The sequence below is a fragment of the Mesoplodon densirostris genome, chromosome 9 (genome assembly GCF_025265405.1).
Source record: "Mesoplodon densirostris isolate mMesDen1 chromosome 9, mMesDen1 primary haplotype, whole genome shotgun sequence".
Taxonomy (NCBI): domain Eukaryota; kingdom Metazoa; phylum Chordata; class Mammalia; order Artiodactyla; family Ziphiidae; genus Mesoplodon; species Mesoplodon densirostris.
In genome coordinates, this window is record NC_082669.1 from 20,534,930 (window position 1) to 20,556,685 (window position 21,756).

The 21,756-nt window shown below is 40.4% G+C and overlaps 1 protein-coding gene and 1 long non-coding RNA gene across 2 annotated transcripts in view; one reads left to right on the forward strand and one right to left on the reverse strand.

Annotated features, from left to right (window-relative positions):
* Positions 1–15,254, forward strand: part of EPDR1 (ependymin related 1) — a 41,198-nt gene extending 25,944 nt beyond the window's left edge. Inside the window, exons 2-3 of the mRNA XM_060108202.1 lie at positions 12,207–12,415; positions 13,555–15,254. Of these exons, the coding sequence (XP_059964185.1) occupies positions 12,207–12,415; positions 13,555–13,748 (403 nt within the window). The 3' untranslated portion in view covers positions 13,749–15,254. The remainder of the gene's footprint in view (positions 1–12,206; positions 12,416–13,554) is intronic.
* LOC132496044 (uncharacterized) overlaps positions 1–21,756 on the reverse strand; it is a 213,644-nt gene that overhangs the window by 17,773 nt on the left and 174,115 nt on the right. The window lies entirely within an intron of this gene.

Genomic DNA, 21,756 nt, shown 5'->3' on the forward strand with positions numbered 1-21,756 from the left:
TCACAGGGGAATTCTATCAATCATTTAGAGAAGAGCTAACACCTATCCTTCTCAAACTCTTCCAAAATATAGCAGAGGGAGGAACACTCCCAAACTCATTCTACGAGGCCACCATCACCTTGATACCAAAACGAGACAAGGATGTCACAAAGAAAGAAAACTACAGGCCAATATCACTGATGAACATAGATGCAAAAATCCTCAACAAAATACTAGCAAACAGAATCCAACAGCACATTAAAAGGATCATATACCATGATCAAGTGGGGTTTATTCCAGGAATGCAAGGATTCTTCAATATACGCAAATCAATCAACGTGATACACCATATTAACAAATTGAAGGAGAAAAACCATATGATCATCTCAATAGATGCAGAGAAAGCTTTCGACAAAATTCAACACCCATTTATGATAAAAACCCTGCAGAAAGTAGGCATAGAGGGAACTTTCCTCAAGATAATAAAGGCCATATATGACAAACCCACAGCCAGCATTGTCCTCAATGGTGAAAAACTGAAACCATTTCCACTAAGATCAGGAACAAGACAAGGTTGCCCACTCTCATCACTCTTATTCAACATAGTTTTGGAAGTTTTAGCCACAGCAATCAGAGAAGAAAAGGAAATAAAAGGAATCCAAATGGGAAAAGAAGAAGTAAAGCTGTCACTGTTTGCAGATGACATGATACTATACATAGAGAATCCTAAAGATGCTACCAGAAAACTACTAGAGCTAATCAATGAATTTGGTAAAGTTGCAGGATACAAAATTAATGCACAGAAATCTCTGGCATTCCTATATACTAATGATGAAAAATCTGAAAGTGAAATCAAGGAAACACTCCCATTTACCATTGCAACAAAAAGAATAAAATATCTAGGAATAAACCTACCTAAGGAGACAAAAGACCTGTATGCAGAAAACTATAAGACACTGATGAAAGAAATTAAAGATGATACAAATAGATGGAGAGATGTACCATGTTCTTGGATTGGAAGAATCAACATTGTGAAAATGACTCTACTACCCAAAGCAATCTACAGATTCAGTGCAATCCCTATCAAACTACCACTGGCATTTTTCACAGAACTAGAACAAAAAATTTCACAATTTGTATGGAAACACAAAAGACCCCGAATAGCCAAAGCAATCTTGAGAACGAAAAACGGAGCTGGAGGAATCAGGCTCCCTGACTTCAGACTATACTACAAAGCTACAGTAATCAAGACAGTATGGTACTGGCACACAAACAGAAAGATCAATGGAACAGGATAGAAAGCCCAGAGATAAACCCACGGACATATGGTCACCTTATCTTTGACAAAGGAGGCAGGAATGTAGAGTGGAGTAAGGACAGTCTCTTCAATAAGTGGTGCTGGGAAAACTGGATAGGGACATGTAAACGTATGAAATTAGATCACTCCCTAACACCATACACAAAAATAAGCTCAAAATGGATTAAAGACCTAAATGTAAGGCCAGACACTATCAAACTCTTAGAGGAAAACGTAGGCAGAACACTCTATGACATAAATCACAGCAAGATCCTTTTTGACCCACCTCCTAGAGAAATGGAAATAAAGACAAAAATAAACACATGGGACCTAATGAAACTTAAAGGCTTTTGCACAGCAAAGGAAACCATAAACAAGACCAAAAGACAACCCTCAGAATGGGAGAAAATATTTGCAAATGAAGCAACTGACAAAGGATTAATCTCCAAAATTTATAAGCAGCTCATGCAGCTCAATAACAACAACAAAAAAAACAACCCAATCCAAAAATGGGCAGAAGACCTAAATAGACATTTCTCCACAGAAGATATACAGACTGCCAACAAACACATGAAAGGATGCTCAACATCTTTACTCATTAGAGAAATGCAAATCAAAACTACAATGAGATATCATCTCACACCAGTCAGAATGGCCATCATCAAAAAATCTAGAAACAATAACTGCCGGAGAGGGTGTGGAGAAAAGGGAACACTCTTGCACTGCTGGTGGGAATGTGAATTGGTACAGCCACTATGGAGAACGGTATGGAGGTTCCTTAAAAACTACAAATAGAACTACCATATGACCCAGCAATCCCACTACTGGGCATATACCCTGAGAAAACCATAATTCAAAAAGAGACATGTACCAAAATGTTCATAGCAGCCCTATTTACAATAGCCCGGAGATGGAAACAACCTAAGTGTCCATCATCAGATGAATGGGTAAAGAAGATGTGGCACATATATACAATGGAATATTACTCAGCCATAAAAAGAAATGAAATTGAGCTATTTGTAATGAGGTGGATGGACCTAGAGCCTGTCATACAGAGTGAAGTAAGTCAGAAAGAGAAAGACAAATACTGTATGCTGACACATATATATGGAATTTAAGAAAAAAAATGTCATGAAGAACATAGGGGTAAGACAGGAATAAAGACACAGACCTACTAGAGAATGGACTTGAGGATATGGGGAGGGGGAAGGGTAAGCGGTGACAAAGTGAAAGAGTGGCATGGACATATATACACTACCAAACGTAAGGTAGATAGCTAGTGGGAAGCAGCCGCATAGCACAGGGAGATCAGCTCGGTGCTTTGTGACCGCCTGGAGGGGTAGAATAGGGAGGGTGGGAGGGAGACGCAAGAGGGAGGGGATATGGGAACATATGTATATGTATAACTGATTAAATTTGTTATAAAGAAAAAAAAGAATAAAAGGGAGAAGACTGAAATCAATAGAGTTGGAAATGAAAAACGAGAAGTAACAACTGACACTGCAGAAATACAAAGGATCATGAGAGATTACTACAAGTAACTCTATGCCAATAAAATGGACAACCTGGAAGAAATGCACAATTTCTTAGAAAAGCACAACCTTCTGAGACGGAACAAGGAACATATAGAAAATATAAGCAGACCAATTACAAGCACTGAAATTGAGGCTGTGATTAAAAATCTTCCAACAAACAAAAGCTCAGGACCAGATGACTTCACAGGCGAATTCTATCAAACATTTAGAGAGGAGATAACACCTATTCTTCTCAAACTCTTCCAAAATATAGCAGAGGGGGGAACACTCCCAAACTCATTCTATGAGGCCACCATCACCCTGGTAAAACCAGACAACAATGTCACAAAGATAGAAAACTACAGGCCAATATTACTGATGAACATAGATGCAAAAATCCTCCACAAAATACTAGCAAACAGAATCCAACAACACATTAAAAGGATCATACACCATGATCAAGTGGGGTTTATCCCAGGAGTGCAAGGATTCTTCAATATACACAAATCAATCAATGTGATAAACCATATTAACAAACTAGAGAAAAACCATATGATAATCTCAAAAGATGCAGAAAAAGCTTTTGACAAAATTCAACACCATTTATGATAAAAACCCTCCAGAAAGTAGGCATAGAGGGAACATACCTCAACATAATAAAGGCCATATATGACAAGCCCACAGGCAACATCATTCTCAATGGTGAAAAACTGAAACCATTTCCTCTAAGATCAGGAACAAGACAGGTTGTCCACTCTCACCAGTATTATTCAACATAGTTTTGGAAGTTTTAGCCACAGAGAAGAATCAGAGAAGAAAAGGAAATAAAAGGAATCCAAATCGGAAAAGAAGAAGCAAAGCTGTCACTCTTTGCACATGACATGATACTATACATAGAGAATCCTAAAGATGCTACCAGAGAACTACTAGAGCTAATCAATGAATTTGGTAAAGTAGCAGGATACAAACTTAATGCACAGAAGTCTCTTGCATTCCTATATACTAATGATGAAAAATCTGAAAGAGAAATTAAGGAAACACTCCTATTTACCACTGCAACAAAAAAGAATAAAATACCTAGGAATAAACCTACTAAGGAGACAAAAGACCTGTTTGCAGAAAACCATGAAACACTGATGAAAGAAATTAAAGATGACACAAAGAGATGGAGAGATATACCATGTTCTTGGATTGGAAGAATCAATATTGTGAAAATGATTATACTACCCAAAGCAACCTACAGATTCAGTGCAATCCCTGTCAACTACCAATGGCATTTTTCACAGAACTATAACAAGAAATTTCACAGTTTGTATGCAAACACAAAAGACCCCGAATAGCCAAAGCAATCTTGAGAAAGAAAATTGGAGCTGGAGGAATCAGGCTCCTGGACTTCAGACTATACTACAAAGCTACAGTAATCAATACAGTATGGTGCTGGCACAAAAACAGAAATATACATCAATGGAACAGGATAGAAAGCCCAGAGATAAACCCGGACACATATGGTCACCTTATTTTTGATAAAGGAGTCAAGTATATACAATGGAGAAAAGAGAGCCTCTGCAAAAGTGGTGCTGGGAACACTGGACAGCTACATGTAAAAGAAAGAAATTAGAACACTCCCTAACACCTTACACAAAAATAAACTCAAAATGGAATAAAGACCTAAATGTAAGGCCAGACACTAGAAAACTCTTAGAGGAAAATATAGGCAGAACACTCTTTGACATAAATCACAGCAAGATCTTTTTTGACCCACCTCGTAGAGAAATGGAAATAAAAACAAAAATAAACACATGGGACCTAATGAAACTTAAAAGCTTTTGCACAGCAAAGGAAACCATAAACAAGATGAAAACATAACCCTTAGAATGGGAGAAAATATTTGCAAATGAAGCAACTGACAAAGGCGTAATCTCCAAAATTTACAAGCAGCTCATGCAGCTCAATATCAAATAAACAAACAACCCAATCCAAAAATGGACAGAAGACCTTAATAGACATTTCTCCAAAGAAGATACACAGATTGCCAACAAAGACATGAAAGGATGCTCAACATTACTAATCATTAGAGAAATGCAAATCAAAACTACAGTGAGGTATCACCTCACACCAGTCAGAATGGCTGTCATTAAAAATTCTACAAACAATAAATGCTGGAGAGGGTGTGGAGAAAAGGGAACCCCCTTGCACTGTTGGTGGGAATGTAAATTGATACAGCCACTATGGAGAACAGTATGGAGGGTCCTGAAAAAACTAAAAATAGAACTACCATCCGACCCAGCAATCCCACTACTGGTCATATACCCTGAGAAAACCATAATTCAAAAAGAGTCATGTACCACAATATTCATTGCAGCTCTATTTACAATAGCCAGGACATGGAAGCAACCTAAGTGTCCATTGACAGATGAATGGATAAATAAGAAGTGGCACATATAAAAAATAGAATATTACTCAGCCATAAAAAGGAATGAAATTGAGTTATTCGTAATGAGGTGGATGGATCTAGAGTCTGTCATACAGAGTGAAGTAAGTCAGAAAGAGGAAAACAAATACCGTATGCTAACACATATACATGGAATCTAAAAAAAAATGGTTCTGATGAACCTAGGGGCAGGACAGGAATAAAGATGCAGACGTAGAGAATGGACTTGAGGACATGGGGAGTGGGAAGGGTAAGCTGGGATGGCGTGAGAGTGGCATGTACTTATATACACTATCAAATGTAAAATAGATAGCTAGTGGGAAGCACCCGCATAGCACAGGGAGATCAGCTTGGTGCTTTGTGACCACCTAGAAGGTTGGGATAGGGAGGGTGGGAGGGAGACGCAAGAGGGAGGATTTATGGGGATATATGTATACGTATAGCTGATTCACTTTGTTATTAAGCAGAAACTAACACACCATTGTAAAGCAATTATACTCCAAGAAAGATGTAAAAAAAAAAAAAACAGACAAATAAACCTGCACTATCCATTGTGGAAGGGAAGTGCTTGGGAGGGGCTGGGGAAGGCTTCTGGTGTGCCATAACTGGATCTGGGTGGGGGCTTCCTAATTCTTCACTTTGTAAAATTTCTCAAGCTCTACACTTTAGATTTATGCAGTCCATTGTATGTTCATTATGCTTACCAAAAAAGGAAAAAGTTCTTAATAAAAAAATCCTGACAGATAACATTTCTTACTTATCAGATGGGCACAAATCCAAGTTTGACAACATGATCTGTTGGCAAGACTATAAAGGAAACAGGTGCTCTCATATATTACTGATAGGAGTGCAAAACTGCACAACTCTTTGAAAAGAAATCTGATAATATTAACAAAATGCCCTAGTAGTTTCATATCAGTAATTTATCCTAAATATGTACCTCCAAAATAGCACAAGGTTATTCAGTGTTTTGTTTTGGGCAACATAATAAGAATGGAAACAAGCCAATGTTCATTAGCAGGAGACTGACTAAATAACCAATGGTACTTACACACAATAAACTATTATATGGCCATAGAAAAGAATAATGACGACCTCTATGTATTAATAGCGACAGGAAAAAGCAAGGTGGAGAAAAGTGTACACAGAATTCTACCCTTTCTGGAAAGAAGAGAGAGAAATAAGAGTGCACACATGTGTTTGCTTATTTTTTGTCAAAAGAACTGAAGGAAAATAACATGGAAGCCAATGAAAGGTGCTATCCATTGGGAGAATGAGGGATGGGGCAGGGATTGGGATGGGAGTCAGACTTCTCTTTAAAAAAAATTTTTTTTTATGTTTTGGCTGCACCACATGGCATGTGGGATCTTAGCTCCCCAAGCAGGGATCGAACCTGTGCCCCCTGCAGTGGAAGCACAGAGCCCTAACCATTGGACAACCAGGGAATTCCTAAACAAGTTTTTTTAATTTTCTTTTTTTAATTTTGAGTGAGACTTCTCTGAATGTGTTTTTTTATATTGTTCTGAGTTCTGAAAGATGAAAAACTTTACATGTTTAAATAATATAATTAAATCAAAGGGGAAGAGTGTGAAGTCCCCGAATTGAGAACAAACAAATGAACCTAATAATATATCAATCTGGAAACACAGCCACCCAGGGAACAGGGTTAATCCAAGTGAATTTTGTGTGTGTGTGTGTGGTATGCGGGCCTCTCACTGTTGTGGCCTCTCCCATTGCGGATCACAGGCTCCAGACGCGCAGGCTCAGTGGCCATGGCTCACGGGCCCAGCCGCTCCGCGGCATGTGGGATCTTCCCGGACCGGGGCACGAACCGGTGTCCCCTGCATCAGCAGGCGGACTCTCAACCACTGCGCCACCAGGGAAGCCCCCAAGTGAATTTTTAATACAGTATTGAATTGTATTCTAAGGACAAAAAGAACTGCAATAAAATCTTAAAGTTCACCGGGCAGTTGTATTTTTTGATAACACTTTTTTTGTTTTTGATAACACTTTTAAAAGTATTATTTCAAAGCTATTGTAGGATAAAGCAAATAAGTAAATTTGCTAATGTTTTTGGGAAGCATGACTTTTATTTGAAGAGAAAATATATGTAAACATAAAAACAAATATGATAGGGGAGAACCTATAATGTCAAATTTAGCTTGGAAATATCAGTATGAATTCATGTTTGTTTTTTTTTCAACGTAAGAAGTTCTGACCACTCAAAGGTCCTTAAAACAATGACATCCCAATGACAATGAGCACATCTAGGGCCCAGATGTTTGTTTCTAAGTTGTTTCCCAGTAAGTTCCAGATTTCCTTAGAGGAATGACTGATTTTAGATATGGTGCAAGGAAAGTCTAAGATGAGCCTGGGACACTTGTGTCACAGAAAGCCAGGAATCACTCAGAGACTAATGACATCATGTTATAAGTCACAAATAGCAGGTGGAAGGAGTTCCCACTGACTGAACTTGGGATAATTTGAACATCAAATGGAATAATGGCTTTAATTATTTGCCGTATGTTGAATAAATAAAAACCTGAGTGCAGAGTGATACTAGATAGACAGATGGATAGGTACCATTTGCTGTACCATTGGTAGCATCATACCAACCTCCAGTGAAATAATTGATTCAAGAAATTGTTTTACCTAAAATGATTAGGTGACAGTTATGGGGTAACAGGATATTCTCAGCATCACAAAATATTACCCACCGATTACTTGGTAATTGCAAAAGGAAACACCTTTATGATGGAGACATCTAGAGTAACCACGTGGCTTGGTGATCAAAGTTGGTATCATTAATAGCGGAATGGGACATCACCTGTCTTCTGATGTGATGGGACCTGAAGTACAGAGCCTTGTTTGTAAGAGATATTTAGGAAATAGATAAAGCAAATATGGCAAAATGTAACAACTGTTGAATCTAAATGGTAGTTACAAAGGTGATCATTGTATCAGACCTTCAACTCTTCTGCATTTTTAAAATTTTCATAATAAATTAGGGAAAAATGACTCCATTGACATGTACTTTTTGGAAATACTTGGGAGACTACCAAGGACAAATTGTTGAATTTAAAATGCAGGTTAGAAAATATATAAATCATTATTTATTTTTGTAAAATATGTATAGTACACTAAAAATTAATATATTTGCACACCTATGTTCATAGCAGCACTATTTAAAATAGCCAAAAGGTGGAAACAACCCAAGTGTCCATCCTTGAATGAATGAATAAGCAAAATGTGATATATACACTCAATGGAATATTAGTTAGCCTTACAAAGGAAATTCTGATACATGCTACACTATGGATGAACCTTGAGGACATTATGCTAAGTGAAATAGCCCAGTCACAAAAAGAGAAATACTGTATGATGCCACTTATGCGAAGTACCTAGAGTAGTCAAGTTCATAAAGACAAAGTAGAACGGTGGTAGCCAGGAGCTGGGGGAGGGAGAAACGTGGAGCTGTTTAATGGGTACAGAGTTGCAGTTTTGCAAGGTGAAAAGCGTTGTGGAGGTTGGTTGCACACAATGTGAACATACTCAACACTCCTGAACTGTACACTTAAAAATGGTTAAGATGGTAGATTTTATGTGATGTGTATTTTACCATAATTAAAATTAAAATTAAAAAATCAGTAGACACGTATGCACAGAGTTGTTATTTCTCTAAGTTAGTTTCAATTTTTAGGAAAATGGATTTTCAGTAAACAATAGAAATTGTCCACGCAGCCTGAGAATTTTGTCAGAAGACACAAAAATCCTTTGTCCCATGAGGTGAGAGGCCAATGGCCCGCCGGGTGCCTCCTCTGCATTTGGGTTGCCATGAAAAGCTTGGCCTGCTGACCCCTTGACTGGGCGGGGAGAACCTGAGACCCAGCAGCAGGGCCCTTCCAGGAACAATGCTTTGCTTGGTGTCTGGCCAGCGAGGAGGCGAAGTTTGAAGGCTGTTGTTGACCCAGTGCTGGCCCGCCTGCCTCGTCCTTCACACCCATTCCAGCCCCTCACCTTGCCTGACTGCACCCTGGGGTGACTCCTGCCCTCACAGCTTCCTCCGCTTCAGAGCCAGGCTTTGATCTCACCTCCCAGGATCCAGTTTCTGCTGAAGTCCATCACTGCCTCAGATCTACGGGTTATTACCCACACAGCATCCCAGGCAGATGATTCATTTCAACCCTGGCTGATCTCTACATTTTGACCTTCTGGCTCTATCGGGCTCCAGGCCCTTTATCCTAGTTGTGATGGAGAACCTACATCTTGACTATGAAGACGTTCATATAAACATACAAGCCATGAACACCTTCTTTTCCAAAACTTTCAATGGAGCAGTACTAGCATTTATATCCACATGGGATTTTGAAAAAAATGACTTATGCAGTTCTATTTTGTTTCCCATTAAATTAATATTTCCTGTTTTACTTAAGGCACTGTCAACATAACCTCAGTATCATACTGTGCCCTCTTTTTTTCAAATTAAATATTTTGAAAACTTAGAAAAGTACAGAGAACATCATAACAAACACCTGTGTTCGGACTACCCAGGATGAACCAATGTTAACATTTTGTAGTGATTGTTTCAAGTCTAGAATTTTCATTTTACTTCTGTATATGGACAGAGCTGGCCTCGGGAAAACAGTGAAGTTAGCAGCGTTCCTGTCCTGCTGCCCGCTTCCCTGGCAGTTGACTGACTGGGCACCCATGGCCCTTGGTTCTTCAGTGGCCCGTGTGGTGCCTCTCCCAGAACAGCTGTGCTGGCGGCTGTTCCAGGGCTCTAGATGGAACAGTGGAGTCCTCAACTGTATTAGAAACAAGTCCTGGTTATGAGTCACACAAAAAGTTCCAAGCAGAAAAAGGAAAGTTATTAGAACAAAGGAAACTTATTATCATAACTCTGCAGGTGGATCTGTAGGCACCAGGCCTCAGAGGGGAAATGCATCCAGGAAATGAACAGCTGTTGGCATCCCAGCTTGCGGCTGCTTCTCTGTGCTTCATTCTTTACTCTTATTCAGTTCACCTGTTGGAAATTAGCCTCCCATGGCTCCTGTGTTTACATACGACATGACCAGCCACACGAAGAGACTGACTAGCAGACCTTCAGTGGCAATTCCACATGTCTGAGCAAGAGCATCTGATTGTCCCACCCTGGGTCAGATGTCCCCCTCTGAGGAGGGTGGCCAGGTCATGTACACAAACATGGCCGCCAGGCTCCCACTTTTGTGCTGCTGTGGATTCTGGGGCTGAGTTTCAAGAAGGAAACCCCCCTCTCCTGCACATGGGTGCAAAGCTTTCAGGGGACAATCACTGCACACAACTGGAGTATCAGCCAAAGCTAGGACTGACTCTCTAGCCTAAACACCTTGAACTTGGGAAAGCACAAGGAGATGAGGAGGATGAAGATAACCAGGCCTCACGGCACACAGTATAGGTGCTTCATGGGCGGCCACTCTCCCTGAAAGGATCGTGGGGCAGGATCTGTGTATGGACCAAGAATCCCATATTATGACTGGAGTATGCTCTATAGTTGATGCTAATGTTTCTATATTCCTTCCATGAATGTTTAGACTCTGATGTGCCAGGGACTTACCCGGGAGTGAGGAAGCAGTGAGAGTCCAACTCCAAACTCCTCCAAAGGGCTTGTACTTTGATGTGAACCCTGCATGTATAACCTAGGAGGTTGGCTCCATTTTTGAGCAATAGCGCATAAAGTGAACGCTTCCTTTTCTTTCTCCATTCACTCCCACTTCTCAAGGTCTGTGCTTGGGTTTTACCCTTGTAAGTCATTTCAAACATTTTCTAGAATAAGCAGGGTAGAAACTTCTAAATACATAAAATGAGGTTATGTTTATATTTTTATGCTAGCTCATAGAAAATGAAATATAATCCTACTAATGGTACTATTTTGACCATATGGACAGTTATCATTTATAATATTTTTTCTGAAGAAATCTCAAACCCTGACTTGGGATGGAGAACAGAAATCCTTGTTGGGGGCTGTAGAGTCGGGTGAGCCTTACATACCACAGATAGTCTGTTGGCTATTATTTGCTCACGAAAGGCTACTTCTCTGGGCTCTTCTGCCCTCAGGTGTTGCAAATTTCACTTTTGAATCAGGGCTGCAACCCCACTCCACTCATCAATAGCAGTGCCCTGAGTTTTAGATCGACAGTTGAATGCATGGAAACTCACTGAGCTTCACCCAACACCAAGATGGCTTAGCTTTAAGAAAGACACAGGGCTGGTGACCACACAGCATGCAAGGTGACGGCGGGCAGTCTGTGGGCTTGGGCACAGACTGGGAATACTTCTGGCTTGCTCTGCACATAGGGTGTGCACTGGATAGGAGGGACGAGGCTGAGAACACGCAGACAAATTCAGTTCAGCGAAGCCATCCGCTTGGGGTCCCCTCAGCTTTTGTCCTTGCCTGTCTCAGCCCATTCCCAGCACAGCTGCACCTCACCAAAGCCCATTCCTATGGTGACAGTTGACACAGTGGGGCACAGGAGTCTGGTGCATCCTCAGCAGGCCCTTGGCATCCTGCATCCAGCATATCCCTGTGGTCCAGTGACTCAGTGCTACAAGGACTCAACAACTAAGGCAAGAGTCAAATTCTCCTGTGTCTCTGAGGCTAAAAGGTCACAAACCAGCTGCTAACCCAGGGCCTCACCTTCCTCAGGTTTGTATCTCAAGCACAGGGTCTGTCATACAATAGGTACTTGATAAGGTAATAGGTAATTGATAGGTATGATAGGTAACTGTCTCATGAATATTCAGTTTTGACCCCTGAACTTTATTTTATATTCAAGTTGTTCATGCGCCTAGTGTTTATAAGTAAGTAAATGATTGCCTAGCAGCAAAACTATTTTTTTTTCTATTTTAAGAATAACTTGTATCAAAGGCCTTTGGCTTTTATGCTGATAAAAGACATGGTGATTGTAACATAAAGTCCTGAACTGTTCTCTTTCAATCTGTCTTCCAGATTATTTGAATATATTTTGCTCTATAAGGATGGAGTGATGTTTCAGATTGAACAAGCCACCAAGCAGTGCTCCAAGATCACCCTGACAGACCCCTGGGACCCTCTAGACGTTCCTCAGAACTCCACCTTTGAGGACCAGTACTCCATTGGGGGGCCCCAGGAGCAGATCACCGTCCAGGAGTGGTCGGACAGAAAGTCAGCCAGATCGTGTAAGGGCTCAACAAAGTATTCAAGTATCGCATCTCAGGAAGCAGGATGGGAAATAATGTTTAAGTCCATTAAGGAAGGCAGTTGTTAAGGATATTTAGAAGCTTAATCAAATTGTTTAACTCCATTTGAAGTCCCCAAATGTACTCTGCTAGTTGTGTAGCGCTGGGATCTAAGCAAGGCATTTGAACAAACACCTCAGCCTTCTAAGGCCCCCTGTAACTTTCTGCCACTTTGACTATCATGGGCTTAGCCTTGGCTCTGACGTTTCATGATGCCCTGGAGGTCTGTGACATGGAAGGTGTTTGTCTAAGTCACACATTAGATTTGGGTGCCTCCTCTTCCTTTCCCCCAAACACTAACTAAAGTTGCAGCGACCAGATCTACTGCCATTATTACATCTGCTTTTATACATAGATGTGAAGCTCTTCTCTGCAATGCTGCCAACACACCTCTCCCGAGACTGTTTCAAAAACACAGGCCTTTGTGCTGTGGAAAACAGTATGATGGTTCCCTCCAAAGTGAAGCACAGAATTACCAGATGACCCAGCAATATAGGGCATATACCCTAAAGAACTGAAAGCAAGGACTCAGACAGATATTTGTACATCTATGTTCATAGCAGCATTATTCATCAAGTCCAGAGGTGCAAACAACACAAGTGTCCATCAGCAGACAAATGGGTACACAAAGCTGGTGTATACATACAGTGGAAAATCACTGAAGCTTAAAAAGGAAGGAAATTCTGACACATGGTACAACATGGATGAACCTTGAGGACATTATGCTGAGTGAAAGAAGCCAGTCACTAAGGGATAAATACTGTATCATTTCACTTATATGAGGTACCTAGAATAGTCAAAATCATAGAGACAGAAAGTAGAATGGTGGTTTCCAGGGACTGGAGGGAGGGAGGAATGGGGAGTTAGTGTTTAATGGACAGTTTCAACTGGGGAATATGGGAAATTTCTGGAGATGGATGGTGGTGACATTTTCATAACAATGTGAATGTACTTGGTGCCACCAAACTGTACTTTAAAATGGTTAAAATGGTCTATTTTATGCATATTTTGCATAATTAAAAATACACACATTCTGCCTGTCTTGTACATTAAAAACTCAACTTGCCTTCCTCCTATAGATGAAACCTGGATTGGCATTTATACAGTCAAGGATTGTTATCCTGTCCAGGAAACCTTCACCAAAAATTACAGTGTGCTATTGTCCACACGGTTTTTCGACATACAGCTGGGCATTAAAGACCCGTCGGTGTTTACCCCGCCAAGCACATGCCAGACAGCCCAGCCAGAGAGGATGAGCGAGGACTGCTCCTGATAAGCCTGTGAACGCGGCAGGGACAGCATCGGACGTCAGCTGCCAGCCGCCCCAGCTCGAACCGGATTCGAGACTTGAGAGATGAGACTCTTCATTAGAGATAAATATCATAATTCTAGGAAGATAAACTTCGATGTGTGTTTTGTTTTGTTTTGTTTTGTTTGTATGTGTGGTTGTGACTACTTCGGCTAGGTTTACAAAAAGGAATGGAATGGAGAGTATGTGGTAATATATGAAGAGATGGCTAACACGGGGACCTCAGAGGTTCCCGAAGCCTGTCTGGGAGCTGCGCTTTCTGTGTGCAGGTGTATGGGAAGTGCGGTGGCATACACGGGGCGAGGGGAGGGTCAGCAGGGGAGAACATGTTGTTATCGACCTTACTGGGAATTGTTAGATGGCTGGCACATGGTGATAAAAAGAGCGGAACGACTTTGGTCAGTTTTGGTATTAATGTCTAAGCTCTCTACAGACAATGACCCACTTGTTGCCTGTGCCAGGGTAGGGACTGCGCCCACTGCTGCAGGCCTCCAGCACCTCCTTTTCCCCCACCCTGTGCTCCCTTGGCTGCTGACAGTGTGATCCCTTAAAATCCCTTCCGGCCTTAAGAGCTTTATGGCATGACCCAATGGATGTAAACATTTGGGGAGGAAATGAAAGGTTGTAACACAAAGTAATGATTTCTCTAAAGATATATTTTAAACAGGAGGGTTTGGAAAATCTTAATGTCTATTTCTGGGTAAGCATGAGCCATATATGCTTCCTTTTTTTTCTATGCAAGAGTATTGATATATGTGCTGAATCATCACATACTTGTCAAGAGACCTGTAGAGACAGGTAGCATTCTAACAATAGTACTGAACTGGGAGTCAGGGGACTATGGTTTCTGAAATCCAGGACAAGAATTCCCTTGTACTGGAACTCCTTTGATTCACTAGACATATCATGCTTCCCCTCACGTCTGCATCCCTGGGGCAGCATTTCACAGCCTCTTTGTCTATCTGACTTCTGCTTATCCTTCCCAGGTCAGCTCATGCATGGCCTTTGGAGGCTGCTCCCAAGCCTGGACTGGGTACACCTTGCAGCTTGAACATGCTAGTCTGACAATGCTTACTAGGCTGTGTCTAAACTTCCTGCTTCCTGGATGCTTTCACTCACTAGCCTGGCTATGAGCGCCATGAGTACGGGTACCATGTTCTGTTTACTTTTATATGCCCAGCACCAAGTGCCTGGCACGTGGTCAGTGCCCTAAACATATGTAGAGTGGAGAATGCTAGCCTCTCTGGTCCTTACTTCCTCATCTGTTAAATGGGATTGGGTTTGCTGATCTCTAGGGAGATATCTAGTAATAAAATTTATCATTCTAGATTCCTTCTACTATTGTGTTTTATCTGGCCATCTATCCATCATCTGTTACCAGGAGAAATGTGTGATGCCTATATTACGCTGAAAACAATCTGTATTACTCACAGTTTATCTATATTGTTTCAATAAACAAATTTAATTGCATTTCTAAGTGTTTTTTGATATATTTGTTCTTGTAATAAATATGGGTTATCTTGGCTATAAGGGAGTTAAAATGCTTCTCTAATGAATAAAGTGCTTCCTATGATCTACACCAAATTCATTTTCCTTTCTCAAGAGCCTGCTCTTCCTCTTAAAGCCCAGTTGCCTGGGTCAGAAGCCTCAGAGTCATTCTTGACCTATATTTTCTCCTTCAGTCCTCACAGGCAGTCAGTGTCCCGAGTCCCATCAGAATAGCTCTTAAAGCTACTACCTCTTGTCCATCCCCTCAGCAGCCATCACCGAGGTCCAGGCTCTTAGCATTGCTGGCCTTTGCAAGGTCTCTATACACTCTGTCCTTGTCCTTGTTCTAGAAGCCAACCTCTGTTCGTTCGTTTGCTCATTCATTCATTCATAAGCCAGTCCTGAATCCCTGTTGTCTCCAGTGCCCATGCCGGTTCCTAGAGTCACAGAGTAGCGTGCAGCCCAGTCAAGGCCAGCATCTGGAATGCCACCTGGGGAAACTTTCACAGCTGCCTTCGAGGCGGTCCAGCCTGATCAAGCCTTTGTGACAGCATTTTCCCCACTTTCTCTCTCTCCACCCAAAAGATAGCCCCGCTCCATTCCAAACTGCACACCCCTCTTAGTTAGCCTCGGATCTTCACATCTGCCCACCCAGCCCACAGCCCCACTCAAAGCAGAAAGGAAGGGAACTCATTCTATTCAGGACACGTGAAGTGGGTGCCTTTCGTTTTTCAGTTTGTCCATTTTGGTCGTTAAACCCCTTTGCAGTTAAGCTAAGTCTTCCTTCTGGAAGGATTTTATGTCTGGCGGGGACCTCAATACACACCTGATGGTGCCCTGCCCCTGTGGTTCTCCACTGCCTACAGGTAAAGCTGAGGCTCTATAGCCTGGTGTCCAAGGCCCTTTTGATCAGGCCCTGACTCCCTCTCCAGCCTCGGTCCTTGGCACTGTTCTCTCTTTCCCAACGGCCACAAGAGCCTGAGAAGTGAAGCTTGGGTTACCTCTGAGTAGAGGGGGTTTTCTCAGTCACCAATCTTGTGTAAAACTCGCTAGTGGCAATCATAGTAAAAAATAAGAGTGCTCTTGAATAGGGCAGGGACTGGTCCGTCTTAGTGAAGAGGAGCATCTGATGCCTCACTTATCTGCAGACAGGGATGCCATTCCTGACATGGGCCTGGAACAGACTTGGGTCCCACTTTGAGGATCCCCTGCCTCATGCATTGCTGATCCTTTATGCTATGTCGGAGCAACTTCCTTGCACCCCTCCCAAGGCAAACTGCCAGGATCCATGCAAGCCCCGGCGTCTTCTCTACCTTCTGCCTTCAACTCTAAAGGCTCAGCCCTGGGATAGAGCCATCCCTCCCTCTCTCACTGGCCCATGTGGAGTGAAACAGGCCTGGCCTTTCTGGCCCCAGTTGTTCTAATTATCAGGGTGACTTTCTTACAACAAGCTTTGCTATTATCAGGGTGACTCTCTTACAGGAAGCTTTGCTAATTGAGATAATGCTGCATTTCCTAAGATTAGGACACAGCATTCAAAATATGAAAGCATTTAAATATTTTTAAAAGGCCAGAAAGTTGAGATCTCTGAGGAAATTTCCTGTGAAGTACTAAATTTCCCACCAAGCTAAATTCCACACCATTTGAAAACTCAATACTCACCCCTTGCTGGATTTTCTTTACTAACTCCACCCTCTCAATTTTCCCTCTGTTTTAAACTGGTGTATTCACCTGTGCCACACGGTGGTGCTTTTCAGTTTTTCCAAGCATGTAGATTGTGTTTTCCTCCCTCTACTGAAGGCACCTTAAATGCAGGAACAGCGTCCTTGCTGTTCTGTTGACTGCAGTTGGAAGAGAGAATGAGCCTCCTCAGCCGAAGTCTCATGAATAATTTATGAGATTTAAAGGCCTTGTGGGTGGCCATCTTTTTAAAAAGATAAACTTAACTTTATATATGGATATTCTAGCATCAATAATCTTTTAAGAACTCTGCTAGGATAATTACAACTGAAATGTACTTTTGTTTTAAAGCAGAATTATTATTTCAGCAACGTGCAGAAGAAACACTGAGCTATAATTTATTGTATATTTTATTCAGGGAGGATGACACTTTTGTATCCCTACTTTAAAATTCATATTGTTTTCATTAGGGCAAATATTAACACATAGTTACCATATCTATTTCCTAATTAAGATGGAAAGGGTAATGTAGCTTCAGCAATCAGGAAGTGGGATGTAGTTATCCTATAATTTAGGAATAATTTGCAGTGGATACAACATTCATAGTATTAGGGTAATCTGAGTATACATGTGTGTGTTCTGCGCTGCAGTTGCACCTATAACATTCCCAGTGGTACAGTGTATATTTATTTTAAAGTACATTTGTTCAAATTGGATAACTAAGTGTTCTTTTCTTTCATCAGTGTACTTTTTGATGAAAAAATAAGTACTCTTCTTATTAAAATATGTCTGCTATCATTGCAATTTCACTTGAGCTCTATAATATCAATAAAGAAAACTATCAAAAAACACAATAAATTAAAGGTTATCTTGTGAAATGGTTTCTCAAACCTAAATTACATTTTTTACTAACCTCTCAGCCTAGTTGATTAGTTCTCTCAGCCTGAAAAAAGGTTGGGAAAACACTGGTGTTAGTTTCCCAACCAGGAGGTACCAACCTAAACTTTTGAAAAATTCCCAGTTAACTAAATACACAAACTTGTTTGATAAACAGTATAGTCTTGGGCTAGAGTGGGTGGTTATATGAAATAGATATTTAGGGTCCCTTGATTTTGTTTCACTCCTCATGGCAGAAGTGGTACCTTTGTTGTAGAGTCACGGTAGAGCTGTCCTATCTTATGGAATAAGAACATCTTAGCAAAGCCAAGTATTCCATTAAATTCTATTGGATTGGCCCAAACCCCAAATGAACTTTTTGGCCAACTCAGTACTATAAAATGCAGAATTCTCTTCCAGAAAAAACAAAGTTGTATAAAAGCTAAATTGAAAACTTTTTTTTTCCTTTTTAAAATTTTCTTGTATTTTTTTTAACATCTTTATTGGAGTATTACTGCTTTACAATGGTGTCTTAGTTTCTGCTGTATAACAGAGTGCATCAGCTATACATATACATATATCCCCGTATCCCCTCTCTCTTGCATCTCCCTCCGACCCTCCCTATCCCACCCCTCTAGGTGGTCACAAAGCACAAAGCTGCTCTCCCTGTGCTATGTGGTTGCTTCCCACTAGCTATCTATTTTACATCTGGTAGTATATATAAGTACATGCCACTCTCTCACGTCGTCCCAGCTTACCCTTCCCACTCCCCGTGTCCTCAAGTCCATTCTCTATGTCTGCATCTTTACTCCTGTCCTGCACCTAGGTTCATCAGAACCATTTTTTTTTAGATTCCATATATATGTGTTAGCATACGGTATTTGTTTTTCTCTTTCTGATTTACTTCACTCTGTATGACAGACTCTAGATCCATCCACCTCACTAGGAATAACTCAATTTTGTTTCTTTTTATGGCTCAGTAATGTTCCATTGTGTACATGTGCCACATCTTCTTTATCCATTCATCTGTCAGTGGACACTTAGGTTGCTTCCATGTCCTGGCTATTGTAAATAGAGCTGCAATGAACATTGTGGTACATGACTCTTTTTGAATTATGGTTTTCTCAGGGTATATGCCCAGTAGTGGGATTGCTGGGTTGGATAGTAGTTCTATTTTTAGGAACCTCCATACTGTTCTCCACAGTGGCTGTATCAATTTACATTCCCACCAACAGTGCAAGAGGGTTCCCTTTTCTCCACACCCTCTCCAGCATTTATTGTTTCTAGATTTTTTGATGATGGCCATTCTGACTGGTGTGAGGTGATACCTCATTGTAGTTTTGATTTGCATTTCTCTAATGATTAGTGATGTTGAGCATTCTTTCATGTGTTTGTTGGCAATCTGTATATCTTCTTTGGAGAAATGTCTATAGGTCTTCTGCCCATTTTTGGATTGGGTTGTTTGTTTTTTTGATATTGAGCTGCATGAGCTGCTTATAATTTTGGAGATTAATCCTTTGTCAGTTGCTTCATTTGCAAATATTTTCTCCCATTCTGAGGGGTGTCTTTTCGTCTTGTTTATGGTTTCCTTTGCTGTGCAAAAGCTTTTAAGTTTCATTAGGTCCCATATGTTTATTTTTCTTTTTATTTCCATTTCTCTAGGAGGTGGGTCAAAAAGAATCTTGCCCTGATTTATGTCATGGAGTGTTCTGCCTATGTTTTTCTTTAAGAGTTTTCTACTGTCTGGGCTTACATTTAGGTCTTTAATCCGTTTTGAGTTTATTTTTGTGTATGGTGTTAGGGAGTGTTCTAATTTCTTTCTTTTACATGTAGCTGTCCAGTTTTCCCAGCACCACTTTTGAAGAGGCTCTCTTTTCTCCATTGTATATTCTTGCCTCTGTTATCAAAAATAAGGTGACCATATGTGCATGGGTTTATCTCTGGGCTTTCTATCCTGTTCCATTGATGTATATTTCTGTTTTTGTGCCAGTACCATACTGTCTTGATTACTGTAGCTTTGTAGTATAGTCTGAAGTCCAGGAGCCTGATTCCTCCAGCTCCGTTATTCTTTCTCAAGATTGCTTTGGCTATTCGGGGTCTTTTGTGTTTCCATACAAACTGTGAAATTTCTTGTTATATTTCTGTGAAAAATGCCACTGGTAGTTTGATAGGGATTGCACTGAATCTGTAGATTGCTTTGGGTAGTATAGTCATTTTCACAATATTGATTCTTCCAATCCAAGAACATGGTATATCTCTCCATCTGTTTGTATCATCTTTAATTTCTTTCATCATTGTCATAGTTTTCTGCATACAGGTCTTTTGGCTCCTTAGTAGGTTTATTCCTAGGTATTTTATTCTTTCTGTTGCAATGGTAAATGGGAGTGTTTCCTTAATTCCTCTTTCAGATTTTTCATCATTAGTGTATAGGAATGCAAGAGATTTCTGTGCATTAATTTTGTATCCTGCAACTTTACCAAATTCATTGATTAGCTCTAGTAGTTTTCTGGTAGCATCTTTAGGATTCTCTATGTATAGTATCGTCATCTGCAAACAGTGACAGTTTTGCTTCTTCTTTTCTGATTTGGATTCCTTTTATTTCTTTTTCTTCTCTGATTGCTGTGGTGAAAACTTCCAAAACGATGTTGAATAATAGTGGTGTGTGTGGGCAACGTTGTCTTATTCCTGATCTTAGAGGAAATAATTTCAGTTTTTCACCATTGAGAACAATGTTGGCTGTGGGTTTGTCATATATGGCCTTTATTATGTTGAGGTAAGTTCCCTCTATGCCTACTTTCTGGAGGATTTTTTATCATATATGGGTGTTGAATTTTGTCAGAAGCTTTTTCTGCATCTATTGAGATTATCATACGGTTTTTATCCTTCAGTTGGTTAATACGGTGTACCACATTGATTGATTTGCGTATATTGAAGAATCCTTACATTTCTTGGATAAACCCCACTTGATCATGGTGCATGATCCTTTTAATGTGTTGTTGGATTCTGTTTGTTAGTGTTTTGTTGCTGATTTTTGCATCTATGTTCATCAGTGACATTGGCCTGTAGTTTTCTTTCTTTCTGACATCTTTGTCTGGTTTTGGTATCAGGGTGATGGTGGCCACGTACAGTGAGTTTGGGAATGTTCCTCCCTGTGCTATATTTTGGAAGAGTTTCAGAAGGATAGGTGTTAGCTCTTCTCTAAATGCTTGATAGAATTCGCCTGTGAAGCCATCTGGTCCTGGGCTTTTTTTTGATGGAAGATTTTTAATCACAGTCTCAGTTTCATTGCTTGTGATTGGTCTGTTTATATATTCTGTTTCTTCCTTGTTCAGTCTCAGAAGGTTGTGCATTTCTAAGAATTTTTCCATTTCTTCCAGGTTCTCTATTTTATTGGCATAGAGTTGCTTGTAGTAATCTCTAATGATCCTTTGAATTTCTGCAGTATCAGTTGCTACTTCTCCTTTTTCATTTCTAATTCTATTGATATGAGTCTTGTCTGTTTCTTTCCTGATGAATCTGGCTAATGGTTTATCAATTTTGTTTATCTTCTCAAAGAACCTGCTGTTAGTTTTACTGATCTTTGCTATTGTTTACTTCATTTCTTTTTCATTTATTTCTGATCTGATCTTTATGATTTCTTTCCTTCTGCTAATTTTGGGGGTTTTTTGTTCTTCTTTCTCTAATTGCTTTAGGTGTAAGATTAGGTTGTTTATTTGAGATGTTTCTTGCTTCTTGAAGTAGAATTGTATTGCTCTAATCTTCCCTCTTAGAACTGCTTTTGCTGCATCCCATAGGTTTCGGGTTGTCGTGTTTTCATTGTCATTTGTTTCTAGGTAGTTTTTGATTTCCTCTTTGATTTCTTCAATGAGCTCTTGGGTATTTAGTAGCATATTGTTTAGGCTCCATGCATTTGTATTTTTTACAGTTT